The sequence below is a fragment of the Aquarana catesbeiana genome, linkage group LG07 (assembly GCF_042186555.1).
Source record: "Aquarana catesbeiana isolate 2022-GZ linkage group LG07, ASM4218655v1, whole genome shotgun sequence".
Taxonomy (NCBI): Eukaryota; Metazoa; Chordata; class Amphibia; order Anura; family Ranidae; genus Aquarana; species Aquarana catesbeiana.
Genome location: NC_133330.1, coordinates 127,550,041 through 127,577,857, shown reverse-complemented (window position 1 = coordinate 127,577,857; position 27,817 = coordinate 127,550,041). Strand labels below are relative to the sequence as shown.

The following is a 27,817-nucleotide window of genomic DNA, read 5'->3' as shown; positions in this document are numbered from 1 at the left end:
TGGGACCCGCGCCACAGTTTCACATGCACAGAATCGCCGTACGGGTACAGTGCTTTGCGCAGGGGAACCAACTGCCGCTCTATATATATATATATATATATATATATATATATATACACACACATACACATAGTGGCTGGCCAGCAGGTGGTTAAACTTAGAACGAAACACATATCTAGGAGAGAAAATAAAAACAAGTATCAAATTCTTATAAAAAAAAAATATGCTTTTCTTAACCGCTTCAGCCCCGGAAGAATTTGCCCCTTCCTGACCAGAGCACTTTTTGCTATTCGGCACTGAGTCGCTTTAACTGACAATTGCGCGGTCGTGTGACGTGGCTCCCAAACAAAATTGACGTCCTTTTTTTCCCACAAATAGAGCTTTCTTTTAGTGGTATTTGATCACCTCTGCAGTTTTTATTTTTTGCGCTATAAACAAAAAAATAGTGCCAATTTTGAAAAAAAAACACATTATTTTTACTTTTTGCTATAATAAATATCCCCCAAAAATATATATAAAAAAACTTTTTTTTTTCCTCATTTTAGTCCATATTCTTCGACATATTTTTGGTTAAAAAAAAAATCGCAATAAGCGTTTATTGATTGGTTTGCGCAAAAGTTATAGCGTCTGCAAAATAGGGGATAGTTTTATGGCATTTTTATTAATTTTTTTTTTTTTACTAGTAATGGCGGCGATCAGCAATTTTTATCATGACTGCGACATTATTGCGGACACATTGGACAATTTTGACACATTTGTTTACTGTAAAAATGTAACTGGCAGTGAAGGGGTTAACCACTAGGGGGCGGGGAGGGGTTAAGTGTGTCCTGGGCAGTGATTGTAACTGTGGGGGGGATGGGCTAGCAGTGACATGACACTGATCGCTGCTCCCGATGACAGGGAGCAGACGATCGGTGTCCTGTCACTAGGCAGAATGGGGAGATGCTGTTTACATTGGCATCGCCCCTTCTTTAGCTCCGTGACACGATCGCGGGTATCCCAGCAGCGATCGGGTCCCGCGGGCACGGTCACGGAGCTCGCGGCAGGCGCGCGCGTGCACGGCGGGAAATTCAAAGTAACGTACAGGTACGTTACTTTGCCCAACCGTGCCATTCTGCCGACGTATATGTGCTGACAGCGGTCGGCAAGTGGTTAAAGTGGATGTAAACCCTCACATATACCCAGTGAAGTGAACAGCCTCAGATGATCACAGGGATTAAACAAATCTCCCTACATAAGTTTTACATGCATATCTGCTGTCTTCAGCTTGCTATATTCTTTAGAATTCTTACATCTGGTTAGAATTTTCACTTCCCCATTTAGCAGTAGGAGTGGATTCTTGGCTTACACTGGTAGACAGCTGATTGGAGGAAAGACACACACCCCCACTCCACATAGGCAGAAGAATGAAGATACTTTCAGAGCTGTGCTGTGACAAGACAAGCTCTCTGCTAGTCAATTTATGGCACCCATCCTGACACACATTTTAAGCTGCCTTGTCTCCCTTCTTTGAGAACTTGTCAGAAGTTATCATGCTGATAACAGGAGAAACTAAACAGCAGAAAGACACGGGACTTAGTGCTTTGGAGAGAGATAAGGAAACACTACAGATATATGTGCCTAGGTCAAATTTCATAAATCGGGTTTACACCCACTTTAAGTGTTTTTCATTGATCAATATGGACCATTCTAGACTCTGAGTCCTTTCTGCATTTTTTACCTATTCTTTGAACAAAAAGAATTCTAGTCCCAGATACCTTAAGACAGGCATGTCCAAAATCCGGCCCGTGGCCAATTGCGGGCCGCGTTCTGGTTTTCAAATGGCCCGCCTGGTAATTTGGACATATATTTTTTTTTGGCCCCCAACGAATCTCTGAGCGCTGGAGCTTCAAAAGATATATATTCTGGCTGCCTCGGAGGGGACAGTAAATGCGAGAGGAACGAGTGCCATATATATTTATTAATATTTGAGCCCAAAAATAAACAGCATGGATATTGAAAAGAGTTTCATAGGCGAGGATTGGAATTCCCTTATGCAGGGATACCTACAAAAATTTGGTGACAATGAACAGATTGAGTCAGAAATTTCATCTCTTTTTTCTAAACTATCCCAGACCCTGGAGAAAAAATCTCTAATGTTTAGGCATATAAAGTCCTTTCAGGACTATATGAATAATGACATTAACCCACTTGGCCTCCGTGTCCAGATCTTCCCGACTTTGGACGACCTGGACAGCGAGTTCAAACAAACTTGGGAAAAGATACTTCAGACATGCTCATGAAAACTCATGGAAACTTTAATAGGCGAATACACTAAAAGACCCAAGACCCTTGATTTGGAAATCATTAAATTATGTGGGCAACTACAAAAATTCAAAACACACAAATCCACACTAATCAAAGAGAAAAAATTAAAAACACATCTGGAGACCTTCAATAAAGAGATCCTTATCAAAAAAAGCCATAAATTTATACGAGATAAAAATGCATTTGAGGCTGGTAAAGCCTACAAATGGAATCAAAACAAATATAATTATAGAGGTAATTTAAGTGGAGGATCACAGGCGAATCCTAAACAACCAATCCCCTATTCCCCTCTCCCAACCCATTCAAAGCCCAAATCAACACCAGGCACTAAACGCCAGTTCCATGGCGACTCAGCACAAGACCAAAAAGCTAAAAAACAAGTTCTAGAAAATACATTAAAATCTTCTCACCATAATTCTGCACCACCTGAGACATCCCTGAACGTATCCACATTAAAATCACTATCACAGGAAACTATACTTTCCACCACTACAGAAACTTCCATTCCCTCTGAATCGGGTCTGAATGACCCATCTTTTTTAGACCAAATTCTAGCAGGCGTCAAGCCAACTCTACCCAATCTCAACACTTACACACAACCGACACTTTAATTTCCCAACATAGCCCAACACAGATTTAAGTGTGATCAACTTATCCTCACATACCCTCTCCGAAGAGGAAAAATCGGTTTTGAAAAAAGGATTACATTTTTGTCCAAGTCAAAATTTAGATAAATTTGAAATTTACAAGGATCTCCAACTTTTTGGCCGGAAAATAGTTCCTAAAAAACTTTATCACAAACAACAAGTAAATATAGATCGCACTCCTCAAGAAAATCAAGCACTCGATCATTTGATCTCCCTTCTTGAAGAGAGCGATACAGCAGATCTTATTGATTCAGTAGATTTATCCAGAATCTTACAGTCCATTGAAAAACAAGACTCTTATTCCAAAGCTAACCCATCCAAATCGATACTAAAGAAAAAATCTGATTTATGTCCACCTCCTAGTACCAATCCCAATGCTGCGGCCTTCCTAAAATTGGTAAACAATGACTTGGAGAAACGTATGTTACAAACCAAAATTCCTCCAAACCTCAGTAAAAAGGAACGGGACGCACTAAATTCACTTGCTAAAAATAAGCAAATCACCATCAAACCTTCAGATAAGGGTGGAAATGTTGTTCTTCTAAACAACGAAGACTACTTAAACATATGTAAAAAAAGTCTCAACAACCCTGACTGGTATCGTCGGATCCCGGCCAGCATTGTTGATAAACATAACAAAGACTTCTATGCTTTGGTGGATTCTGCCTTTCTCAACAACACAATTACCAAACATGAAATTTCATCAGAAATAATTTTCCAAAGGTCCCTACGTTCTACATACTCCCCAAAATTCATAAAAATCCCCTAAATTCGCCAGGTAGACCCATCATCTCGGGAATTGATTCCATCAGTGACAACGCCAGTAAACTGGTGGACGAATTCCTCAGACCCTATGTAACCTCGTTACCATCTTGCGTGAGGGATACTGTCCACCTTCTACAGATCATAGAGGAATGTAACATTCCTGATCAAGCTTTCCTCGTCACAATAGATGTGGAAACCTTATACAGTTCGATCCCACATGAAAGAGGCCTGGCAGCCATTAATCACATTCTTCAACAAAATATTGCCACTGACCCGGTTTACAACAAATTAATTCTTTCATTGCTCGAGCATATCCTTAAACATAATGTTTTTACCTTTAATGGCTCCCACTACCTCCATGTGCAGGGGGTTGCGATGGGGACATGTTGTGCCCCATCGTATGCCAACCTGTACCTGGGGGAGTGGGAGCAAATGTTTTTGGCTGACGAGAACCTTGCCATCTATACTGATCACATTTTGGGATGGTACCGTTATATTGATGATATTCTGATCTTCTGGGATGGCCCCCTTGATATGCTCGACCAATGTCTCTTAAGAATGAATAAAAATGATTTTAATCTTAATTTTACCATGTCCTGTGATAGAAATCTAATAACATTCTTAGACATAGAAATTTACAGAGGGGAACAGGGGAACCTCTACACCAAGCTTTATAAAACATTGCAGGGAATACAATACTGCAAGCCACTAGCTTTCATCCACAGCCCCTAATTAATTCTATTCCATAATCCCAATATCTAAGAATTAAACGTAACTGCACTGATGAAGAAAATTTCATCAAGGAAGTAGCTAAGTTGCGCGACAGGCTCCTTGCCAGGGGCTATTTACACGCCTCTCTAAAAAGATCCTATAAACAAGTACTGATGAAACCAAGAAACACTCTATTCCATACCACCAAATGTAATAACACCAATAAATTAAGGATCATTACCACATTCAATCAACAACAACATCAAGTCAAAACAATCGTTGAGAAATCTTGGCACATGTTGACTTTAGATCCATCCACAGGACATTACGTTCCAGACAAACCTCTCTTTACTTTCAGAAGAGCTTCTTCTATTAGTGACAAAGTTGTCAGCAGTGAATTTAAAAGCAAATCCACTAGAACACATTGCAAATATAGAGCTACCTTCATATGTGGCGTTTGTCACTATTGCAAATATATGTTAATGCAAAGAAACCCAACCCTCCCCAACGGCAAAACATTTTATCCAAAACATTTTGCCAATTGCAGAACCCCCGGAGTAGTCTGTATGCTTCAATGTAGTTGCAATTGCTTCTACATTGGGAAGACTAAACTAGAATTTTGGAGGAGGGCCTACAGACATATTGTTAGCATGCAGACCTGTAATCCGGACCTCCCCCTTGGACGCCATGTTTCTATCATACATGGCGGAGTTTTCCCCAGGGTCCAATTTTTGATCCTTGACAGGATACATCCCAACCCAGGGGGGGGGGGCTGAAACAAAACCCTCCTCCAAATGGAACTAAGGTGGATCTATTCATTAAAAGCTACCCTGCCCCCTGGGTTGAACGAAGCTATATCCTTTAAACCATTCCTTGAGGGATTCTCATCTGGGAGAATGGAAAAGTAGATTCCCCCCCCCCATGTTTTCTACCATTTTGTCAAGGAACTTTTTCCTTTTTCCCCCTTATTTAGCCTTCTCCGGTAAAATCTTTCCTTATATATGTTTGGATATCCATTTTGTTAATTATTGCTAAAAAATGTCCTTTCCTGACCTACTGTTTTCTAGCAAGAATGATGTAACATCAATAATGTCTATGATTGCTCTGGTTTGTAGCTTATTACCAACACTGTAATCACGTTAATCACCTAATAAATGGATCATGCCCATTTTATTTAGCCTATCTCTCTGTTTGCTTAGTACCATCTGCATGTCAGTGCCAATACCATACAATTATCTGATGTACAGGGCATGCAATTATATCTAGCCCATTTTACCCTTGCCTTAAACAAAAATTCCATTCTTTCACTATCCCCTTCTCTCTGTCCATTGCTGTTTATTTAAGATTGTCTGCCTTTTATTTTCTAATGCATCAGATAGTGTTTTCATGCTTCCCCCTTTTCTAGATGTAATATGAATCAATATTTATCCTTTTGATACACCCTTGCAGACTATCCTTGTGGGGCCGATCTGTTCCCTCCCATGGCCCTCCCCTTGCGGTCAACCGCATGAATTGCCTGGCATGGAAAGCCGCCAAGTTTTCCTCTGGGAGGCTTCCTTGGAGGCTGATGGATGTATCACATCACCGCCCACAGCCTCCATCTTGCCACTCCGGCGGACATGCGCAGTCCGCCGAGTTGGCATTCCATGTCGGTGGGCTGGGTGTGCGTGACGCCGCTCCGGTATGCAGGCGTTCGCGCATGCGCGGTGGGGGGCGCGCACGCTCGGCTCAGGGGGCAGCTTCACAGGTTTCCCTGGCAACCATCCCGATCATCAGCTGTGTGCAATTCACTGCGCCGGCTGATCGGGATCTACTACTCCTGTGACCATACCACTCCCAGACCAGGCACTATTTTGCTGGATTTGGGATGTGCGGCTGGTCGCTTCTAGTTAGAGGAGTCTCTAACTAAAGGTATTTACTCCTTGTATAACTGCTCTGTCCATTACTAATCTATACATTAAGTATTATCTTACACAGTTAGTGAGCAATGCTTTACTCAGCCCTATTGATAACAGACACAGAGCCTTATATATAATACACCTCCTTTAGTTATATCTATACAGGTTTAAATATTCATTCGTCCCCTGTATATGTGCAGATTCAAACTCTCATCTGCTGTAAATCTAATACTTCAACCTTGTTCAATCTAGTTATTATAATACTCAGGCATTTAATCTGATTGCATTAATCTGACATTTTATTTTAAAACAACATTGATATCAATTTACTGGTATTCATATGTATATATTACTGAGTATCCCTGCACCTGGACATTTTTCCAGTTATTTATGAGATTACCCCTTAAACCTCACTCCCATTATAGATGTCATTATCAAAATATTTGTTATAATCAATGGGCATATACATAGACATATATATATATATATTTTTTTTTTTTTTTCCCATCATATTTATTTATTATTATTATATGGGATTTATATAGCGCCGACAGTTTACGCAGCGCTTTACAAGTAGGGCAGACAGTACAAGTACAATACAATTCAATACAGGAGGAATCAGAGGGCCCTGCTCGTTAGAGCTTACAATCTAGGAGGGAGGGTCAAGTTATACTAAAGGGTAATATCTGTGGGGGATGAGCTACTGGAGAAAATAGTGCAGTTGTTAGATGGAAGCAGGATAGGCTTCTCTGAAGAGGAAAGTTTTCAGGGATCGCCTAAAAGTGGATAAATTTGGAGACAGTCTGACAGATTGGGGTAGGGAATTCCAGAGGATAGGCGAGGCTCGGGAGAAGTCCTGGAGGCGGATATGGGAGGAGGTGATGAGGGAGCTAGAGAGCAGGAGGTCTTGGGAGGAACGGAGATGGCGATTAGGTTGGTATTTTGAGACTAGGTTAGTGATGTAGCTGGGGGCAGAGTTGTGGATGGCTTTGTAACTTATTGTTAGTATTTTGAATTTAATTCGTTGGGCGAGTGGTAGCCAATGGAGGGATTGGCAGAGAGGGGTAGCAGACACTGAGCGGTTTGTAAGGTGGATGAGTCTGGCAGCAGCAATCATGATGGACTGAAGGGACGATAGTCTATTTAAAGGTAAGCCAATGAGGAGTGAGTTGCAGTAGTCAAGGCGAGAGATAACCAGGGAGTGAATCAGGAGCTTTGTGGTTTCACTGGTTAGAAAGGGACGTAGTTTAGAGATGTTGCGGAGGTTGAGGTGGCAAGCTTTGGAAAGTGATTGGATGTGGGGCCGAAAGGAGAGTTCAGAATCCAGGATAACACCTAGCACCCTGACATGTGGGGACGGGTGGATGGTTTTGCCATTGCTCTTGACAGAGAAGTCAGGTGAAGAGGCATGTGGGGGAAGAAATATTATAAGCTCGGTTTTGGACAAGTTGAGTTTGAGGAAGTGGTGTGACATCCATACAGATATGTCGGTTAGTAAGTGAGTGATGCGTGAGGAGACTGATGGAGTGAGTTGAGGGGTGGAGAGATAGATTTGTGTGTCATTAGCATAGAAATGATATTGAAAGCCGTGAGAGGCTATCAACTGACCCAGGGAAGAGGTGTAGATTGAAAATAAAAGAGGTCCAAGAACAGAACCTTGGGGGACCCCGACAGAGAAGGGAAGAGGAGTGGAGGAAGTAGAATTGTAAGTGACAGTGAAGGTGCGTTGGGATAGTTAAGATAAGAGCCACTGAAGAGCACAGTCACGGAGACCGAGGGAGTAAAGTTTTTTGAGGAGGAGGGGGGTGGTCAACAGTGTCAAAGGCAGTTGAAAGATCCAGAAGTAGGAGTACAGAATAGTGTCCGTTGGTTTTTGCAGTTAGTAGGTCATTTGTGAGTTTTAAAAGAGCAGTTTCTGTGGAGTGTTGAGGGCGAAATCCAGATTGAAGGGGATCAAGAAGGTTGTTTTTAATGAGGTGGTCACTCAGTTGGTTGTAAACTAGGCGTTCAAGGAGTTTAGAGGAAAAGGGGAGCAAGGAGATAGGGCATAGGTTGTTAAGATTGGTAGGGTCCAAGGACAGCTTTTTGAGTATGGGGGTGACCAGTGCATGTTTTAGAGCATCGGGGAAGAAGCCAGAGGTAAGGGAGAGATTGAAGATGTGGGTTAGAGAGTGTAGGATGGGGTCAGAGGGTGACTGTAGCATTTGAGAGGGAATAGGGTCCAGGGGACAGGTGGTTAGGTGGGCGATAGAAAGGAGTTTAGCAACTTCGTCTGTAGTAGCAGATTTGAATAGGGGGAGTGTCAGTTGTACCTGTTGACATGGGGTCTTAGCTGGGGGAGATACCTGTAGAATGGAGATTTCATCACGGATTGTATCAGTCTTGTTTTTGAAGTGATTAGCGATTTCCTGGGCAGTGAGTAAGTCAGTGAGTGGAGGCGGTGGAAGACAAAGTAGAGAGTTGAAGGTAGAGAAGAGTTTACGGGGACTGAATGAGAAGGTGTTAGTAATGCCCAGTACACACGATCAGAAAATCGTACGGAAAATACCGCTTTCGAAGTGATCGTACGATAATCGGATCGTTAGTACAGAGCTTTCGAGAGCCGATCAGGACAGCTCATCCAATATTCTATCGGACATGCAGGAAATTTTTTTCATACGATGCCAGATCGTACGATTTTCGTTTAATCAGTACAGCTATAGTTTTTCGAAAATGCAATACAAATGCATTACAACACATGACATCACCTCCGAATTTTATTTCTGTCGTGCGGGAATTTTCGTGACTTTAGTAAACTCATCAGATTCGATCTGAGATCAGCATGCAATAAAAAACGGACAATCATTCGTCCAATAATCTCATCATGTGTATGGGGCATAAGAGTTGTAAAATAGGTTTGCTTGGCAGTGTGGAGGAAAGAATAGTATTTTTGGAGGGCATATTTGTATTGGTTGAAGTCTTTGAGAGACTTAGTCTTGTGCCACAGACGCTCAAGAGTGCGACTACGTTTTTTGAGAATTTTAGTGTCAGCTGTTTGCCAGGGTTGTAGGGGTCGAGGCCTGATTCTGCGTGTAGTGAGGGGAGCGAGCTTGTCCAGGGTGGAGGAAAGAGATTTATTGTAGATGGACGTGGCTTGGTTGGGGCAGGACAGGGGAGAGATTTTGTCATAGAGGTGATCAGTAGCAGAATAGAGGAGAGAGGAGTTGAAGTTGCAAAAGTTTCTACGGGTGATGGTTAGGCGATTGGAGGGAAAGGTGGTGGAAGACAGGGGGAGAGAGAAACTAATAAGGTGGTGGTTGGAGAGAGGAAAAGGATTGTTTGAGAAGTTGCATGGAGTGCATAGGTAGGAGAATACAAGGTCTAGCGTGTTGCCATCAGAGTGAGTAGAAGCCTGTACCCATTGCTTCAGGTCAAATGAAGAGGTTAGACTAAGAAGTTTAGAAGTAGCAGGAGTGTTTGTATTAGCAGGGATGTTGAAATCACCGAGAAGGATTGTGGGAATATCCGAAGAGAGAAAGTAGGGTAGCCAGGCAGAAAACTCATCAAGGAAAGTCGATAATGGTCCAGGGGGCCGGTAGATCACAGCAATTCTTAGGGAAGTAGGAGAGAATAGACGTATACAGTGGGCTTCAAATGATGAGAGGGAAAAAGAGGGAGGAGGGTGAATAACCTGGAAGGTGCTCTGGGGGGATAGGAGGAATCCCACTCCACCTCAATTGCGTCCATTAGGCCTAGTGGAGTGAGTCCAGTGAAGGCCACCCTGGGAGAGGGAAGCAGGAGAAGGGGTGTCATATTCGTGGAGCCAGGTTTCGGTGAGCGCAAGTAGATTAAAGGAATTAGTGACAAAGAGGTCATGAACAGCAGTGAGTTTGTTGCAGACAGAGCGGGCGTTCCAGAGGGCGCAGGAGAGAGGGAGGCTGGTGTTGGGAAGAAGAGGAATGGAGACTAAATTGTGTAGATTGCGACTACTGCCAGAGGGTGTAGGGTGATGGTGATGGGTGTGTTGGGCACAGTTAAATAAGGGGGTCTCAGGGTTTGGGGAAATGTCTCCAGCAATTAGGAGAAGCAGAAGAGTGAGGGAGTTAATATGAGAATGTGATTTGTATGAGGGGACATGCTTCAGTATCCTGGGGGGTTTGTTAGCAAGTGGGCTTAGAGTTAGAAAGAGGTGATGAGTGCAGTAATAGGGGGAGGGGAGAAGTGAGGGTGATATGTAGAGATTGTGGGGTGGAGCAGAGGGATGAAGAAAAGAGAGTTTGAGGAGAGAGGCAGCAATTGTTAAAAGGAGGAGAGGTAAAGAGTGCATGTTTCAGAGAGGAAGATGATAAAATTTGGAAATGGGGTCACCTGCAGTCTGTTATAGTTAGCTTTGTGCAAATCGCTGAAGTGCAAGAGCAGAAGTGCCACTTATTTAAAGAACCCCCTGTATGTGCTCCCCCATAAAGAAGGCCTTGTTTTTATACTGTGTGTTGGGTGTGGGTTGAATCTGGCAATTAATCAATTAGGAGGGGATATTAGGAACACAGCTAGCAGGGCATAACTTTCACACCACAATCAAACTGCAAGGGGACTAAAAGGCCAAAATTGTAAAGATAAGGGAACCCATAATTTAGGTAAGACTTAATGGCTAAATAAACATTGAACTAATATGAGCATGGCTACAGATGGAGTTGAAACAGTGGTGACAAACAGATTTACCAAATATGCATTTGTGCAGTCAGTCAATATTCAGTGGAGGTATAAACGCAGGTTTACCAAATATGCATTTGTGCAGTCAGTCAATATTCAGTGGAGGTATAAACGCAGGTTTACCAAATATGCATTTGCGCAGTCAGTCAATATTCAGTGGAGGTATAAACGCAGGTTTACCAAATATGCATTTGCGCAGTCAGTCAATATTCAGTGGAGGTATAAACGCAGGTTTACCAAATATGCATTTGCGCAGTCAGTCAATATTCAGTGGAGGTATAAACGCAGGTTTACCAAATATGCATTTGCGCAGTCAATATTCAGTGGAGGTATAAACGCAGGTTTACCAAATATGCATTTGCGCAGTCAGTCAATATTCAGTGGAGGTATAAACGCAGGTTTACCAAATATGCATTTGAGCAGTCAGTCAATATTCAGTGGAGGTATAAACGCAGGTTTACCTGTGAAGAGAGAAGATGATGTTCAGATGGATGGTGCAAGAGCAGAAGTGCCACTTATTTAAAGAACCCCACTTCTTTGGAAGAACCCCCTGTATGTGCAGCCCCCTGTTTATTTATTATTTATTTACATCATATTTATTTATTCATTATTTCCTTTTTATTACATATCCAGTACATTTGATTAGGATCTATATTTTCAGTACACCTTCTCTTCACTCCCAGGGATCCCATTTGCCTCAGTATAATTCCTCTGGCTGTACCGCTGCCGTGGAGTGCAGGAGGGACCTCCTCCTCCTAAGGATACCAATACTCATCCTTTACACATAGACCACTTTGATGCTCTACTATCTGCCCCAAGACAGCCATCCCATCATCTCAAATATCTGGTGCTACTCTAATTGCAAGCTTTTTATGTGAATTTAACGAAGCATTGTCAAATCATCCTACCAACTAACCATATGTGAGTGTTATGATATCAACGCTCTAAACATGCTATCTCTTATAACCCTATATGCCGTGGATTGTTTGTTTAAAGATATATAATCAATTACACCATAGATGAACTCCTCCTCAATTTCTACACCCCTGAAGAAGGACTAGACATATATACCGAAACGCGTTGGGTGTGAGGAGATCTTGTTGTGTATATTTTTTATGGCGATATAAATGCACTGTTTAGACAAATCAGTGTTTCGTTACAATTGTTTTTAAATGTTTTTCTACAAATAAAACTTGTTTATTATTATACATTTTTGTATACTTTGCTATATATTTCTCACAATATAAATTGAGTGCCTTAAAAGTCCATTTAGGGGAACCCCATGTATTTTTGTCTTGATTATTGGATGTGGCACTCCCCCTAACATAGGCTAGCCTTTTGCCTTTCTCTTCTCTCTTATTTTACTTCACAGTTCTTTATTTAAAATTTAAGTTTTTTCCTGAAACTTCCCTCTTAAAGTGAAGGTGCGTGTTATACGCTGATAAATACAGTATATCCAAAAAGCACGCCTAAGCTCATCTATTCACCACTTACAGCCACAAAGGCAGGAGAATTCTTGTTGGGCAGTGTATTAGTGCTCGGACAAACACACTTAGACCGAATTTTAATGGTTCAAAAGAATGTCAGGCAAAATGGACAGCCCTCACGCATGTTCACTTCATCAAATCTGGCCCTCTTTGAAAAAAGTTTGGACACCCCTTCCTTAAGAATAACAAAGGAATCTTCCCAGTTGGCATTCCAGGTACCTTCAGATCTATAATTCTTAACCATAACCTGAGCTCCTGGAATAAATTGCTGAACATACTCATCAAAAGTAGCTCAGATACCATTCCATGTTATCTGCCTATATAAACAAACACAATCACCCCTGTTTAGAATGACAGTCCTGTGCACGCTTAAAAAAACAAGAGATGAATAGTATTTACAAAACAAAGGACCAGCATGATGGATTATCACGGTACCATAGAGGAATTTAAACACATAATACTTAATAATAAGTATTATGTGTACATAGAACAAGTACATAGAACAACACTGTAAAATCACTAGGATGTTATCTAGAGGTTCAACAATCATATGTCAAAAAAGATGGTTGACGCATTACGCAAGGTAGCTTCTTCAGAACCAAAATTGACACGTAACCAAAGAACCTTAAGTTGGAGAGATGGGAGAGAAACATATATTAAAGACAAACGCAAGTCCAATATTGTATATATATATATAGATATATTCATAGATATATATAGCTATATCTATATATATATATCAAATATAAATATGAAATAGCCCTCAATAGCCGAGTGCATTAAAAACTTATGGACTGTAGACCCCAGATAGTTGAAACTGAGGAACGGAAACGGTGTGCCCCACACAATGATGAGGGAGTGGATAGAGGCAGAAAGATGCAGGACCTGGATCCAAATAGACCCTATGTGTGTTGAAACAGGCAATAATTAAATAATATCCACAAGACCAATCAGAAACCACAGGCCAATACGGCAGAAAAAGTTCGCAGAAAATAAAGGAAATATAATAAACAAGAGTATTCTGGCCAGGTATACTTACTATGGTCAAATGCCCAGTGCTAACAAGACAGCAGCACAGCAATAGATTAAACAATCCTTATTGGGGAACGCAGTGCTTGGAAAGGAGGGCCAAATATCTAAATAGAAAAAAAAACATTATTTGCTGGACCAAGTACCCCAAAACAGAGGGAGTACATGTAGTGATATAAGGTATAGTGTGTATGATAATTAATTGGTAGTTATTATAATGATCATGTAAGTACTCTTCCGCAGCAACCCAATTCTTCCAGAGAGATGCACTTTATTGACTTCCAACACAGAACAAAGTCCAAAGTCCACAGATGACAAAAATCCAACAGAGTAAATATAACTCAGAGTCCCATTTTTTCTAGACCTGCACCTTCATAATCACACACACACAAGACTGACTGAATGCCAGCTTGAATGTCCTCTCAAGTACTGGTCTGACACTTGGGGGGGGGGGGGGTTCTGCTAGGTCAACCAAATGTTTCCCATGAATACCCCCTCAAGTCTAATTACCATCTAATTACTTCTTCTATGGTCCTACATCATCCTTAAGTATGTAAACAATGTACTCTTTGAAATGTTCAATTAGGTTAACAGGGCCATACCTCACACACCTAGGTAGACTTGCATAAGATTAACACATCAAAGGGTCTTCAGCTGTCCCCTTGATATGTTAAAATTCAGTTGGCTTGGACAACTCAACTGAATTTCTGGTCAATATGGTACTTTAATACAATATACTACATAAATCGGCCAACATATTACAACAGTACATGGGGGGGACAAAAAAGGGAAGAAAATATAACCACAAAAATTACCTAAAGGGGACCAGCCGCTGATTCCAAGTACATCAAACAAATGGACGAGGAGGAAAAAACATTCCTGCATGGAGCCCAAGAGATGGTCCGACCAGAGATCAGTATCCCAGGATTGATAATAGTGGAAGGGCTGACAGGAAGCATATCTACCTGTTCAAAAACGCCACTATAAGAGAAAACCATAAAGGATATATATATAATAATAATAAACATTAAAAGTGCTAAGTGACACTTCAGTAGTGGCAGATAAACCACATTAAAACACATCTGTCAACAAGTATCAAAAAAGCACCTACCATTAACATATAGCCACTCCAGATAATTCACTGCTCACCAGACCCAACATTAAACACTGACTATATGGTCAGTTTGGCGCCAAAAAAATCAGCATACAACACTATCACCTTGATATGGGTCGGCTGTTGCAGCTTGGGGGGAGAAAATGACAAAGGCAGATAGGAGCGCGTGCCGTTCAGAGTGACGTCACGGCACACGCGCCGGTCCCCTATCATAGATAAGAGAAAACGAAACTGCGCACATGCGCAGATGAAACAGAAAGTCGACACACATTACGAGCAGGCAGCTGGGAACCTAGATTGCACTGGCATAGTGCCATTGGTGGCCAAACAATGTTTATACATATTGTAGCCAAAAGGACCCAATGAATCCAACAGAACAAAGAGGGACTAGAAGGGAGGAAAAGGAAGGGGATTCCCCCGGACGCCACCACCGTCATCTCCACCACCTTGGTCGGATTAGTGGGGTATAGGACAACCACCACTAGCCCCCAGATAGACACCATGCCAGGTGGAGCCCCACCTGTCCTCCCAATATGGATTCAGGTCCTGTATTCAGGACCTCTAGGCACCGATCAGGTCTACAGAATAATCTCTGGGGAGGGAATATTATAAAACAAATTTAAAACATTGTTTACAATCATTCATGGTTCTGATTCATTATTATTCCTCTATGGTACCATGATAATCCGTCATGCTGGTTCTTTGTTTTGTAAATTCTATCTAGGATGAGGTACCCCCTTTATTAGCTGTTATGTTCACATTTTCTATTCAAGAGATGAAAAGTGTCTTTATCTTTGCCTTTTGTCCTTGGACTTCCATCTTCACTCTCCAGAATCCGACCTCCAAACTTGCCTCACCCAAGGGGAACATCTGCCTGGTTACTTGCAATGGTGGGCTTTTAAAAATAACGTGAAGCCTTTGTCCCTTTTACACCACTATCCTCGGGCCGCATACCCAATAATCCTGTAAGAACATCTCACATGTCCTGGCTACCAGCTTCCTCTGGCAGGGACTTTATCTTTGGCAGAAATCTTTACATACATAACGTCACACTTTCACAAACCGGAAGTCTGTCCTGGATTCCAAAATACTTGAAGAACACCATCCAGATGGCAATCAACCTCGTATGCTGGGTCTTTTTTTTTTTCCTCCTTGCAGAACTGCAAGCTGTCTAGAGGTGAGAAACAGACAGAAAAATTCACCCCGGTAGCAGGATCGTTAACTGGAGTCAAAGATTAATATGCTTCATCCAGGTCCACATTCTTCACCAAAATGTTTGAAATCCTTTTCATAGTAGACATTGGAGACTCCTCAGCTCATACAATACTCACAAAAAGTTTATTCTCACAAAGCAAGGCAGAACTTACAAAGCATATGAAAAAGTTTCAGACTTCAGAAGGAGATAACATCTGTTATATATATATATATGTAGGAATGCCAGTATGGTGGCCTGAATTTATGGGAGAAGCCCGGGGGGTATTTAACCAGCCCGCTCGCCTGTGGTCTTTGTCGGTTTTCTGTGCGCGATACTACGTCACTAGGCGATACTACGAAACTCAGCGTCCGTGAGTTCTCGTGTTCGTAAGAGTTCCCGTGTTCGAGATTTGAGGCCCTCGTTACCAATTCGCAGTTTCGTACAACGTGTCTGGCTCGGCTGTCATGATATCAAACTTACGAATCATTCATAAATTTTACACATAACCGTAACATACCACTCGTACCGTCGTTACATTAGTCATTTCGTTATTTTGTACCCCACTCCGACACAGGCGCCGCTTTGTTCAGGCATGTCTAAAACTGTTTACCATGCTTCACAAGACAAATCGTTGTCACTCGCAAAAAATTCTGTACACTGACCCGTGTCATTTCAAAGCTAATTCATTTCACAGACATTTCTAAAAACATTTCAAAGCATTTCAAATCATTTCGAATCATTTCAGTCACGTACCGTGCTCCGATTCGATTCCAGGCGCATCCAAGATGCACTGATTCGCTCCTGTGTTGCCCCAGTTGTTTACGGCCTCATTTCAGTACATGCTCCAGAGTCAGATTCATTGTCAGTCGCAGGTTACGGCTCACCGATTCATGTCTCTGTCATGGCCTATCATTTCACTGTCACGTATCACGTTCCGATACGAATCCAGTCGCATCAAAAATGCACCGATTCGTCTCGACGTGCCCCATGTATTTTAGCTACATTTGTAGTACATGCTCCAGAGTCCGATTTGTAGTCAGTCGCAACAGCGGTATGATCGATTCGTGCTTCTGTCATGGCAATTAAAACCATTTCACTGTCACGTACAGCACTCCGATTCGAATCCAGTTGCATCCGTGATGCACCGATTCGTTCCGGTGTGCCCCAGTTGTTTTGGCCTCATTTCAGTACATGCTCCAGAGTCCGGATCGTTGTTAGTTGCAGAGGCGACGGATCCGCATCTCTTTCATGGGAATTAATTATCATTCATTTCACTCCCACATATCGCGCCCCGTTTCGAATCCAGTCGCATCCGAGATGCACCAATTCGTTCCGGTATGCCCCAGTTGTTTCGGCCTTATCCAGTACCTGCATCAGAGCTCTGTTCATTGTCAGTCGCGGCGCAATCAATTTGTGTCTCTGTCAGAGCTAAACATTTCATTCATTTCATTGTTACGTACTGCGCCCCGATTTGATTCTCGCATCCGTGATGCACCGATTCGTTCCGGTGTGCACCAATGTTTTCTGTTGCCTCATTTCAATACATACCCCAGAGTCCGGTTCGCTGTCAGTCGCGGCTGCGGCACGACCGAGTTAAGCCTCTGTCATGGCAAGATGTTTTATTCATTTCATTATCGACACACCACACGCTGATTCGAATCTTGGGCATTCGGGAGCCATTGATTCATCCCGGCAGGCCACAACAGTCTTGGATTTTTTCATGCCATGCCCCACAGTTCGATTCGTAGCTTATCGCAGTCACGGCATACCGATTCGTGCCACCATCAAGGCATACACATTTCACTCATTTATTTCGTCCCATGCACCTGTCATTTAAGTCGCCATACAATTCACTGCTTCAAGTTAGTTAAGCAAACCCTTCACGAGTCACCTTTTCATTTCCCTCCAGGTCAGTCAAGTTCAGTATGTCCACCCTGCACCAGGTTGGGCGATATTCCCCAGGTAAAAAAACAAAAAAAACAAAAGAGCACGAGCTGGGTACGTATGCCTTTTAGGGAAAAGAAGCAAACTTCTAATTCATGTCACCCCCAATAGGTTCCGGTCGACCCCAAAGGACAGAACATCGTATCTAGGGCAGAACCATGTCCCAGGCCGGCAGCAAAGACCTCACAGCCCCTCTGTCACCTTCTCCGGTCTCAGAGAGCGGCAGCATGCAGTCCCTCAGGGGATAGACCATCCCCAAGTTGATGGAAGAACTAAGGCGCAGAGGTGTGCCCTTTCCCGCCACAGCCAGGAAGGGCGAGCACCTCACAACTCCACACCATGGTCTCATCCTTGTCTACCTCAGTTACGGATGTACAAACCAGAGTGGCACTCTTGGAGGCTCGCCCGACCGCTGCTATACATGACCCTACCGCAATCAAGGTTTTGACACCCCTTCCTGCAGGTACCACAGGGTGGAGCCCCATTGTCTACCCGTCCCATTTGGTTCCAGCCAGCATAAAGAAGGACATCCTGGACGGCAGGGACGTCAACCTTGCCTCTCTCCTTATTTCCGTCCACGATCTGGAAAACAAAGCCTATATCTGGGGTGATGTGTCAGTGGTCCTTAAGGCCAAAGACCCCAGGCTCAACCGGAAATTGTCCGTCCCAGAATTCAGATTGGCCTTCGGCATACTAAGGGATGTCCCATGTTCAGCCTCTCCCAGCAAGAGGGAAGAGCTGGACTTATACTTTCATACTGTAGTAGACTTGGGCTACAAGTATGGAGGATTTTCTTTTTATGATTATCACCATTCCTTTTCTGCCAAGTCAGCAGCTAGGCTCACACAATTCCAGACAACCACGAATTGGAGCCTTATGGACACAGAGCTGTTCTGTCACTACTTTGCCGGCTTGCACTCACCACTGTGCGCTATTTGCCAGTACTCCACCCACACCGCCACTTGGTGCGCCAATGCGACAATCAGACGCCCTTTCGAATTTCCCTCTACCTCCGGTGCAGCTCAAGGCCAGTCGGCCCCTGTACAGACGCCTCAAGTGGACAAATTCAGACGTCCAGTCTGAACCGTGGGAGGAGCAGCTATCTGCAACAATTACAATTACGGATCCTGCAACTTCAGCCAGTGCCGCCTGCTCCACATCTGCACCCTATGCCAGAGGGCGCATCCAAGGAACTTGTGCGAGGTCAAGCAACAAAAGAGGGCATGACTAAGCCGAGTTAATGTCCTGTGGCTAGATCTCTACCTCACCTCACACCCACTCCCTCCCTGGCCACCTACCTTATCCAGGGATTCACAGCAGGGTTTCACACCGGCCTCATTTCTCTGCCCCACACCACCTACGAATGCAGGAATCTCCACTCAGCGGCCACTGACGAGCAGGCCATAGACCAGCTCTTACAGGCCGAAATAGACAGAGACTTTGTCATAGGCCCCTTTACTCAGCCTCCTTTCAATACCTGGAGAGTCAGCCCTATTGGCACAGGCGCCTGGCTCTCCAAAGCTGACATCTCGGACGCTTTCAAGCTCCTGCCTATCCACCCGTCCCTTTGGTGCTGGCATGGCATTAAGTGGAAGGAGGCATACTACTTTGCCACCAAATTGACTTTTGGTTCAAAGAGTAGCCCCTGGCTCTTTGACACATTTGCGCAGTCCCTTACCTGGATACTCTTGTACAAAGCTCAATGTCAAGAGGTCATCCATTACCTGGACGACTTCTTGCTAATCAAACCGCTCAGCGTGTCCCCAGGAGACCTCGACAAACTGAGAGTCGTGTTCAGAAATCTCAATGTTCCCATCGCTAAACATAAAGTCGACGGGCCAGCACATACCATTACCTTTCTCGGAGTCAACTTAGACACCTGCTCCATGCAGGCCAGCCTCCCTCTCGACAAACTGACCTGCATCAGGGCGGTCCTCTGAGACTTTACCCACACTAAGGGGTGTACCAAGAAGCAGCTGCAATCTCTGTTAGGAATGCTTAATTTCGCCATGCGGATCATTCCACAGCGTCGCTCCTTAGTGTCACGTCTGCTGGTATTTCTTTCACAAACACAGGACCCTGATCAGATCCTCAACCTTGATACCCCAGCAGTAGCGGACCTATCTATGTGAGAGGAATTCCTTTCTGCCTGGAATGGTATACCCCTATTCATACCTACTATCTCGTCCCTATCACCCCAGGTAGTGACAGATGCTGCAGCCTCCACAGGCTTCGCAGCAATTTTTGGCCATAATTGGTTTTCAGGACCCTGGCCTTCACAGATACTTTTAATTCCTGGCTTCACCCGAACATCCTCCCTCTTCGAGCTCTATAGTGGCAGCCGCACAGCTCTGGGGTCATTGTTGGACAGGACAAATGGTGGCCTTCACCACCGACAATCAGGCCACGGCAGATATTATTAACAAAGGCAGGTCCAAGTCCCTCTCGATCATGTCCTTCCTGTGCAGGCTGGTACAACTGTCTTTACAACATCAGTTTAACATCCACTGCTCATTTGTTCCAGGCAAGTGCAACCTCGCAGCAGATGCACTATCACACTTTAACTACACCTCCTTTTTCAAACAGGTGCCCGGAGCCGATCCAGTTTCGGCCCCTATCCCGGCTTGGTCTCAGCTGACCACCCTGGAACATCTACATGGAGCGACCCAGCTCATCAACTACTCACTGTCCCACAACACGCTTAAAGCCTACCAGACAGCTTGGAGCGCGTTCAACAAATTCCTGGCACACTGCTCCGAGGAAACAACAGATGTCAAGCACATACTGCCTTTATCTCTTATTGCCATACTCAGGTGGCCTTATCACATAACACTATTCTGCTATACCTAGCAGGCATCCAACATTTCTTGACTCTACAAGACCCCGCAAAACCTTCTTTATTCACATCCCACGCGATCCGGGCCATCCTACGCGGAAACACCAACCGGTGGTCAGCGCCAAACGTTTAACCATAACAAGTGCCATCTTCAAGGGTATGTCGACCATCCTGACTACTTCTCCATTTGGTCTTCTCCCCAGCGTGGTCCTACAAGCAGCCATATACTTGACCTACTACGGTTCTTATGACCTGGCGAGTTCACCTGTAGCAACCCGGCTGGCCAAGTGCTATGTAGATATCACTTGGTTCACTACCAAGACCACTTCGTCCCCCACCTTACAATCTCTAAAATCCAGCAGGCAGGCTCTGGGGTAGATATCCAACTTTATAAAAATAATAATAGCTGGTGTCCAGTTACCATGCTCAATCATCTTCTTTCACTCCTGCCCGAACAGCAGGACTCCAGTCCCCTTCTACCGTTTCCCGTCAAACCCTTGAGTGCCTGTCAGTTTGTGAAACACGTAAGGATCCTTCTCCGCAACCTTCATCTCAACCCCAGCCAGTATTCCAGTCACTCCTTCCGCATTGGGGCGGCCTCAGTGGCATCCCGCCACGGGGTCCCAGACCACGTCATTAAAAGACTAGGCAGGTGGAAGTCTGCCTGCTTCGCCCCGTACATCCCCAATCCTCAAGTGGAGATGGCTCAGGCATTTACCAAACTAGCTCAATAAACAACTGAAAACTAATAAAATACTATACCCCTTCCTGAATGTTTTTGCCCCCTTATTTTGGTATACCGTCCATCAGACCAAGGCACACTTTCAGGTCCATTTCATGTGGTAAGTCTTATGTTATTTCTAAATGTTATCTATATCCGTATCGGCCATAGGGCTTCAACCATAAATATATATAACAGATGTTGTTATGTCCTTCACAGTGTAGAGATTCCTTTTCTCTTCTCTCTGTCTCTCCTCTCTCTGAACAGCCTTTAAACTGTTAAGTGTATTCTTACTGTATGTAAAGATGATGAAAGCATTTTAAACTTGAACATCCCCCATGTAAGGTTGTAATCCCAAATAAAATTGCAAAACCCACTCTTGCATATATGGCTTGAATCTATAGTAAGATACTTAACTCCTCCCAATATACTGACACTAAGACTTTAACATAGCAAAATGGTTTCTCTGTCCTTGACAAAGACATATTGAAAAAAACCTTCAGTTCAGTTTTACATTATGACATTCATATTTATTTCAGAGACTTTTATCACTTAACTGCTTGCGGACCGCCCGCTGTCCTTATACGGTGCCTGTTTAACATGGAGTATCGTTGTTATGGCAGCAGATAGCTGCCATAACCCTGGTATCGCTTTAAACAGCGGGAGCTCCGCTTTCAGATAAAAGTGGTCTCTGTGGTGGATTTGCCACAAGATCACGTTTATCGGCAGCGAGAAAGGTCGGTAGCCGCGGTGACGATCAGGTCCTCTCCCCTCAGTAACACGGTGCCGAGTGAGGGAAAGATGGCCCCAACTCGGCACCATACCATTGGATGACAGAAGCAACGTCAAATGTCACTTCCGCCCAATGGTCTTAAAGGGGAGGAAAAAATTATTGAAAAAAAAGACTTTTTTTTTTTTTTTTTTTGCATTTAAGTGTAAATTTGAGATCTGAGGTCTTTTTGACCCCAGAGCTCACATTAAAGAGGTCCTGTCGAGCTTTTTTTTCTGTTACAAGGGTTGTTTACATTCCTTGTAATAGGAATAAAAGTGACCCAAACATTTTTTTTTAAATTGGACGTTGTAAAAATTTTTTAAAAAAAGGTAAAATAAATAAGAAAAAAATACAATTTAAAGCGCCCGTCCCACCGAGCTCGCACGCAGAAGCAAGCGCATACATAAGTCGCGCCCGCATATGAAAACGGTGTTCAAACCACACATGTGAGGTATCGCCGCGATCGTTAGAGCGAGAGCAATAATTCTAGCAAAAGACCTCCTCTGTAACTCAAAACTGGTAACCTGTAGAGTTTTTTAAACGTCGCCTATGGAGATTTTTAAGGCTCAAAGTTTGTCACCATTCCACGAGCGGGCGCAATTTAGAAGCATGACATGTTAGGTTTCAATTTACTCGACGTAACATTATCTTTCACAAAATAAAAATTAATTGGGCTAAATTTACTGTTTTCTTCTTTTTTAATTAAAAAAAGTTTATTTTTTCCAAAAGAATTGCATTTGTAAGATCGCTGCGCAAATGCGATGTGACATAATGTATTGCAACAACCACCATTTTATTCTCTAGGATGTCTGAAAAAATATATATATAATATTTGGGGGTTCTAGTTAAATGATTTTAACTTGTAAACAACAGATCTCAAAAAGAGGCTTGGTCCTTAAGTGGTTAAAATAATATCTCTAAATCTCTAACGTGTATGTATATATTTAAGACTTTTAAATATTAAATATATTAAATAAGTAGTAAATATTTTAATATTAGACCACTTTGACACACATAAAATTAAAAGACTACATATTCCCTGTAAAGTTGTTAAAAGGACTAAAGGAAACTTTCTTTGAAGAGAAATAACATGAATATAAATTAAATGCACTATATTGTCAAAAAGTATTGGGACGCTTGCCTTAACACGTACGGTTCAAAATTTGGTTGGCCCACCCATTGCAGCTATAACAGCTTCAACTCTGCTGGGAAGGCTGTCCACAAGGTTTAGGAGTGTGTCTATGGTAATGTTTGACCATTCTTCCAGAAGCGCATTTGTGAGATCAGACACTGATGTTGGACGAGAAGGACTGGCTCGCAGTCTTCACTCTAATTCATCCCAAAGGTGTTCTATCTGGTTGAGGTCAGGACTCTGTACAGGCAAGTCAAGTTCCTCCACCCCAAAGTAGCTCAACAATGTCTTCATGTACCTTGCTTTGTGCACTAGTCCAAATCATTTGTTGGGGGGGGGGGATTAGGGTGTGGGGTTGTATTTCAGGGGTTGGGGTTCCTTAGTTCCAGTGAAGGTAACTCTTAAGGCATCAGCATACCAAGACATTTTGGACAATTTCATGCTTCCAACTTTCTGGGAACAGTTTGGGGATGGCCCCCAACATGACCGCACACCAGTGCACAATGCAAGGTCCATAAAGACATGGATGAGCGAGCTTGGGGTGGAGGAACTTGACTGGCCTTCACAGAGTCCTGACCATAACCAGATATTTATTTATTTTAGGTACTTATATAGCGCCGTCAGTTTACGCAGCGCTTTACATATACATTGTACATTCACATCAGTCCCTACCCTCAAGGGACTTACAATCTAAGGTCCCTAACTCACATTCATACATACTAGGGACAATTTAGACAGGATCCAATTAATCTACCAGCATGTCTTTGGAGCGTGGGAGGAAACCGGAGTACCCGGAGGACACCCACGCAGGCACAGGGAGAACATGCAAACTCCAAGCAGGTAGTGTCGTGGTTGGGATTCGAACCAGTGACCCTTCTTACTGCGAGGCGAGAGTGCTACCACTACACCACTGTGCCGCCCAGATATAACCCCTTTTGGATAAACTAGAGCAGAGACTGTGAGCCAGGCCTTCTCGTTAAACATCAGTGCCTGACCTCACAAATGTGCTTATGGAAGAACGGTCAAACATTGACACACACCTAAACCTTGTGGACAGCCTTCCCAGAAGAGTTGATGCTGTTATAGCTGCAAAAGGTGGGCCAACTCAATATTGACTGGAATGCCATTAAAGTTAATGTGCGTGTAAAGGCAGGTGTCCCAATACTTTTGACATTATAGTGTATATTCTCCCAGGAGAACAGGGTTGCTGTGAGAACTAACTATACTTGTTTCCTAAAGTGGTCTGATGGGCAAAATAAAAAAATTAGTCCTTCAGTAAGTATGTTTCACACAGGCTTTCCGATCAGGTCCTCCTGTCAGTTTTTCAAGGGAACCTGATTGGAAGCTCCATGCAGCTCTATTGATAGGCAGATGTGTCTGCTTTCCTGCACTTCTTGGGGAAGTAATATTACTCTTACTAGAGCAGCTGGACATCAAACATTATTTGGGATTATAATGTACAAAAAATATTCACAAAAAGGGGTACAGCGCTATTATAAATTGTATATGTGTATATATGTGATTTTATATATATATATATATATATATATATATATATATATATATATATATATATATTATGAATATACCGTCAAAAAAAAAATATGTCCAAATAATGCTCTATCAACCTAAACATCTGTGCGGCAAACATAAAATATTTGCAGAAAACTACATTTCTTAAAACTCACAATATTAATTCATGTACATACTGTGCAACAATTGTGGTCGTTATGTCAAAAAATGTATATATAAACTCGGATATTTTTATGATCGTACAGAAAGAAGTAATATCACAAGATTTATTTTTTTTTTGTTTATGGACACTTGTTTGCACTTAATGAAACATTCCATTGCCATTCTGCTCAGTTCAGCAGGCAATCTATTGATTTAAGTCTGTTATTTTTCAACTTCGTTAAAGTGCATGTACACCCTGTACAACCACTTTTACCTACAGGTAAGCCTATATTAAGGCTTACCTGTAGGTGCTGGAAATGTCTCCTAAACCTCCACGGTTTAGGAGATATTTACAATAAAGCCATGCGCCGATGTCTACAGCGCATGTGCACTTTGGAAAGGGCAGATCGTGCTGTTTCTAAAGGGGTCATGCCGTGACTGGCGGGAGTGATGTCATGCGAATCCAGCCAGTCACAGAGCTGGAGTTTGCGGCCCCGGAAGGAAGAGGGGTGAAGATGGACGCTAGCGCTATGGACGCTAGTGGGGACAGCGGTGACATCGCAGCCTTTGGTTTCAGGTAAGTCACACATAATGGGCTACTATGCGATCTATAGTAGCCCATTATGCTTTACCTTTGCAGGGAAATAAAGAGGAAGTAAAACCCATCAGGGTTTACTTCCTCTTTAAACACACCAAGCTATCCAGCTGGTGTTTAGAGGGTTGAGACAAAACATTTCCCGCTCACATGGATGCTTACGATGTTCAACTTTTCTTCATATACAGCAGTTAACATCTTTATTAAAAAAGGAGGCTGTTGCTGTAAGTGCTTAAAAAGGTGTTTGATACAGTGGTGAAGAGGGTGTAGTCACCCCAAGACAGGAGGTGTGTTACTGGCTGGATCAGCAGGTGAAAATGGAGGGAAAAAAAATCTAAAAAAACAAAATCGAAGGACATCGAAGGACACTAGTAAGCTATAAGCTGCAATATATATATTTTTTTTTTTCTTGTGTTTAGTTAAACTTTAATAATAGTCATTTTGATCTATGAACAGTTAAAAAGAAAAAAAAGTCAGAAAAGCTGCCTAATAATGTGTTACAGATTATATGTCAACAAATTATTATCCAAAGTGCTTCTCACAATGTATTTCTTGTTTTAGCTTTGAGTCAAGACCTGTGATAAAAGCCTCAAGAACAAGTTTCCTGTATTCAGTTTCCATCCTGGACTTGGACCTGAAGCCTTATGAAAACATACCATACCAATACAACCGAGACTGTAAAATTGTTAACCACTACCTGAAAAATAGCCAGAACCAAGACGAGCCAACCACTTCACTCATCTTCCTGGAAAGCGAGAAATGCACTCTGCTTCTGCATAAAGTATAGTTCTTAAATAGCCTTAGCCTCTGTGCTGTGATTGGGTATGCTAAGAAGATTTGCAGTCTTGTTTTATTTAGTCTTTAGAAGCATTGCATAATATTTTATATGTAACCTTTAAAACTATGATTAGTTTCATAAAGGACATGTTTTTGATATACGAAGGCTAACTGCAAGTTATTATTTTTATTTGAATGCTATAAGTCTAACAAACCTATGTATATGAAGGACTGACTGTCACTATTTAGGCACAACCTGGCCCTTTGCATTCATTCTGCTGCTTTTTCTGGTGCCTAAGGAGGTCCAGACAATCATCTCACTGAGCCTTATGCAAAGGCCTAAGCTGTATCAGGGTAAGGATTTGTAAAATGTGGTGATAAAAAATACATATCTTTTCACAGTTGTGGGTTTTGTACTTTGTATAATGCAAAAAGATCTAATTTGTTTGTATTTTAAGCCACTATATACAATTTTTATTTTCCATAGAATTATGAAGGTCTGCATTTCTAAACCTCCAACAGGCATGTGGGGAAAAAATGTTAAGGACGGTTAATAACTTTGATTTATATTTATGTTTTACATGTCAAAAAGAAAGTTTGGTGTTTTTAGAACCTTTATCTATTGTTGTTTATAAAAAGTATTTCAATTTACTGTTACTATTTAGACCTTAGTCCATTTGGAGTTTCTGTTCTGTAAACGAGTCACCATACATATACTTAAAAGTGAAGTTTAACCTACTGCAAGCTACCGGAATTGGGGTGCAGGAATTGGGGTGCTAACAGAGGGTAGATCTACTCCCCACTGGAAGAAAACACTGCGTTGACATTGCTGTAAATTAGGAGCGCTAACCAGTCGAATAACATCAGCACCCTAGGCGTAACTTGGCACCTTTGCATGTAAGAACCTTATGCTTCTTGAAGAACCTTATGCTTCTTGAAAGCAGAATGGGGTAACAACACGGCTGGAATTCTGTGCAACTTTCTGTGGTATTTCTGACATAGACTTGCGTAAAAATTGAACAATATGATCTAATTTACTTTCAACTACCCCACCACCACCAATATCTTAGTGCAATTGATAAAGTCAGGTTTATATACTGTAATTTTTAATTTTATATAGGTCAAAAAAACTGTGTTGACAGCGTGGTTCAGATTCTTCTCTTCATTGTTCATTTGCAGTATTATTCTAGTTTTTTTCCCCCACATTACAAAAAAGATACAAACAGTCAAAAAAAAAGACAATACTCCCTCCCTTGGTCTGTATTCACTGCATAATTAAATCAGTACACAAAAAGCAAAAAACTTTTCACATTCCCTATGTGGCTACCATAGATCCTAATTGCAAAGATAATTAAAGGAAAGATGATCTGTATATTGAAAAAAAAATTTCACATAACATGTAAAAAACCATGTAAGAATGCTAAATCATGCACCATTGATTCTAGTGTCTAGACATCACAAAAAAGCATATGATAAATACCACCTATATATATCTCACTTCATGTTTTGGTTGCACTCTGTAAA

The 27,817-nt window shown here is 42.4% G+C and overlaps 1 protein-coding gene across 4 annotated transcripts in view; it reads left to right on the top strand.

The window, feature by feature from the left end:
• IPPK (inositol-pentakisphosphate 2-kinase) overlaps positions 1 to 26,957 on the top strand; it is a 1,128,404-nt gene extending 1,101,447 nt beyond the window's left edge. For all 4 annotated transcript variants that reach the window (XR_012235280.1, XM_073592668.1, XM_073592666.1 and 1 more), the window contains one exon: positions 26,078 to 26,957. Coding sequence is in view for 2 of the 4 variants with exons in the window: in XM_073592668.1 (XP_073448769.1) it covers positions 26,078 to 26,303 (226 nt within the window). In the remaining 2 variants the exon portion in view is untranslated. The remainder of the gene's footprint in view (positions 1 to 26,077) is intronic.
• Positions 26,958 to 27,817: the final 860 nt, after the last annotated feature.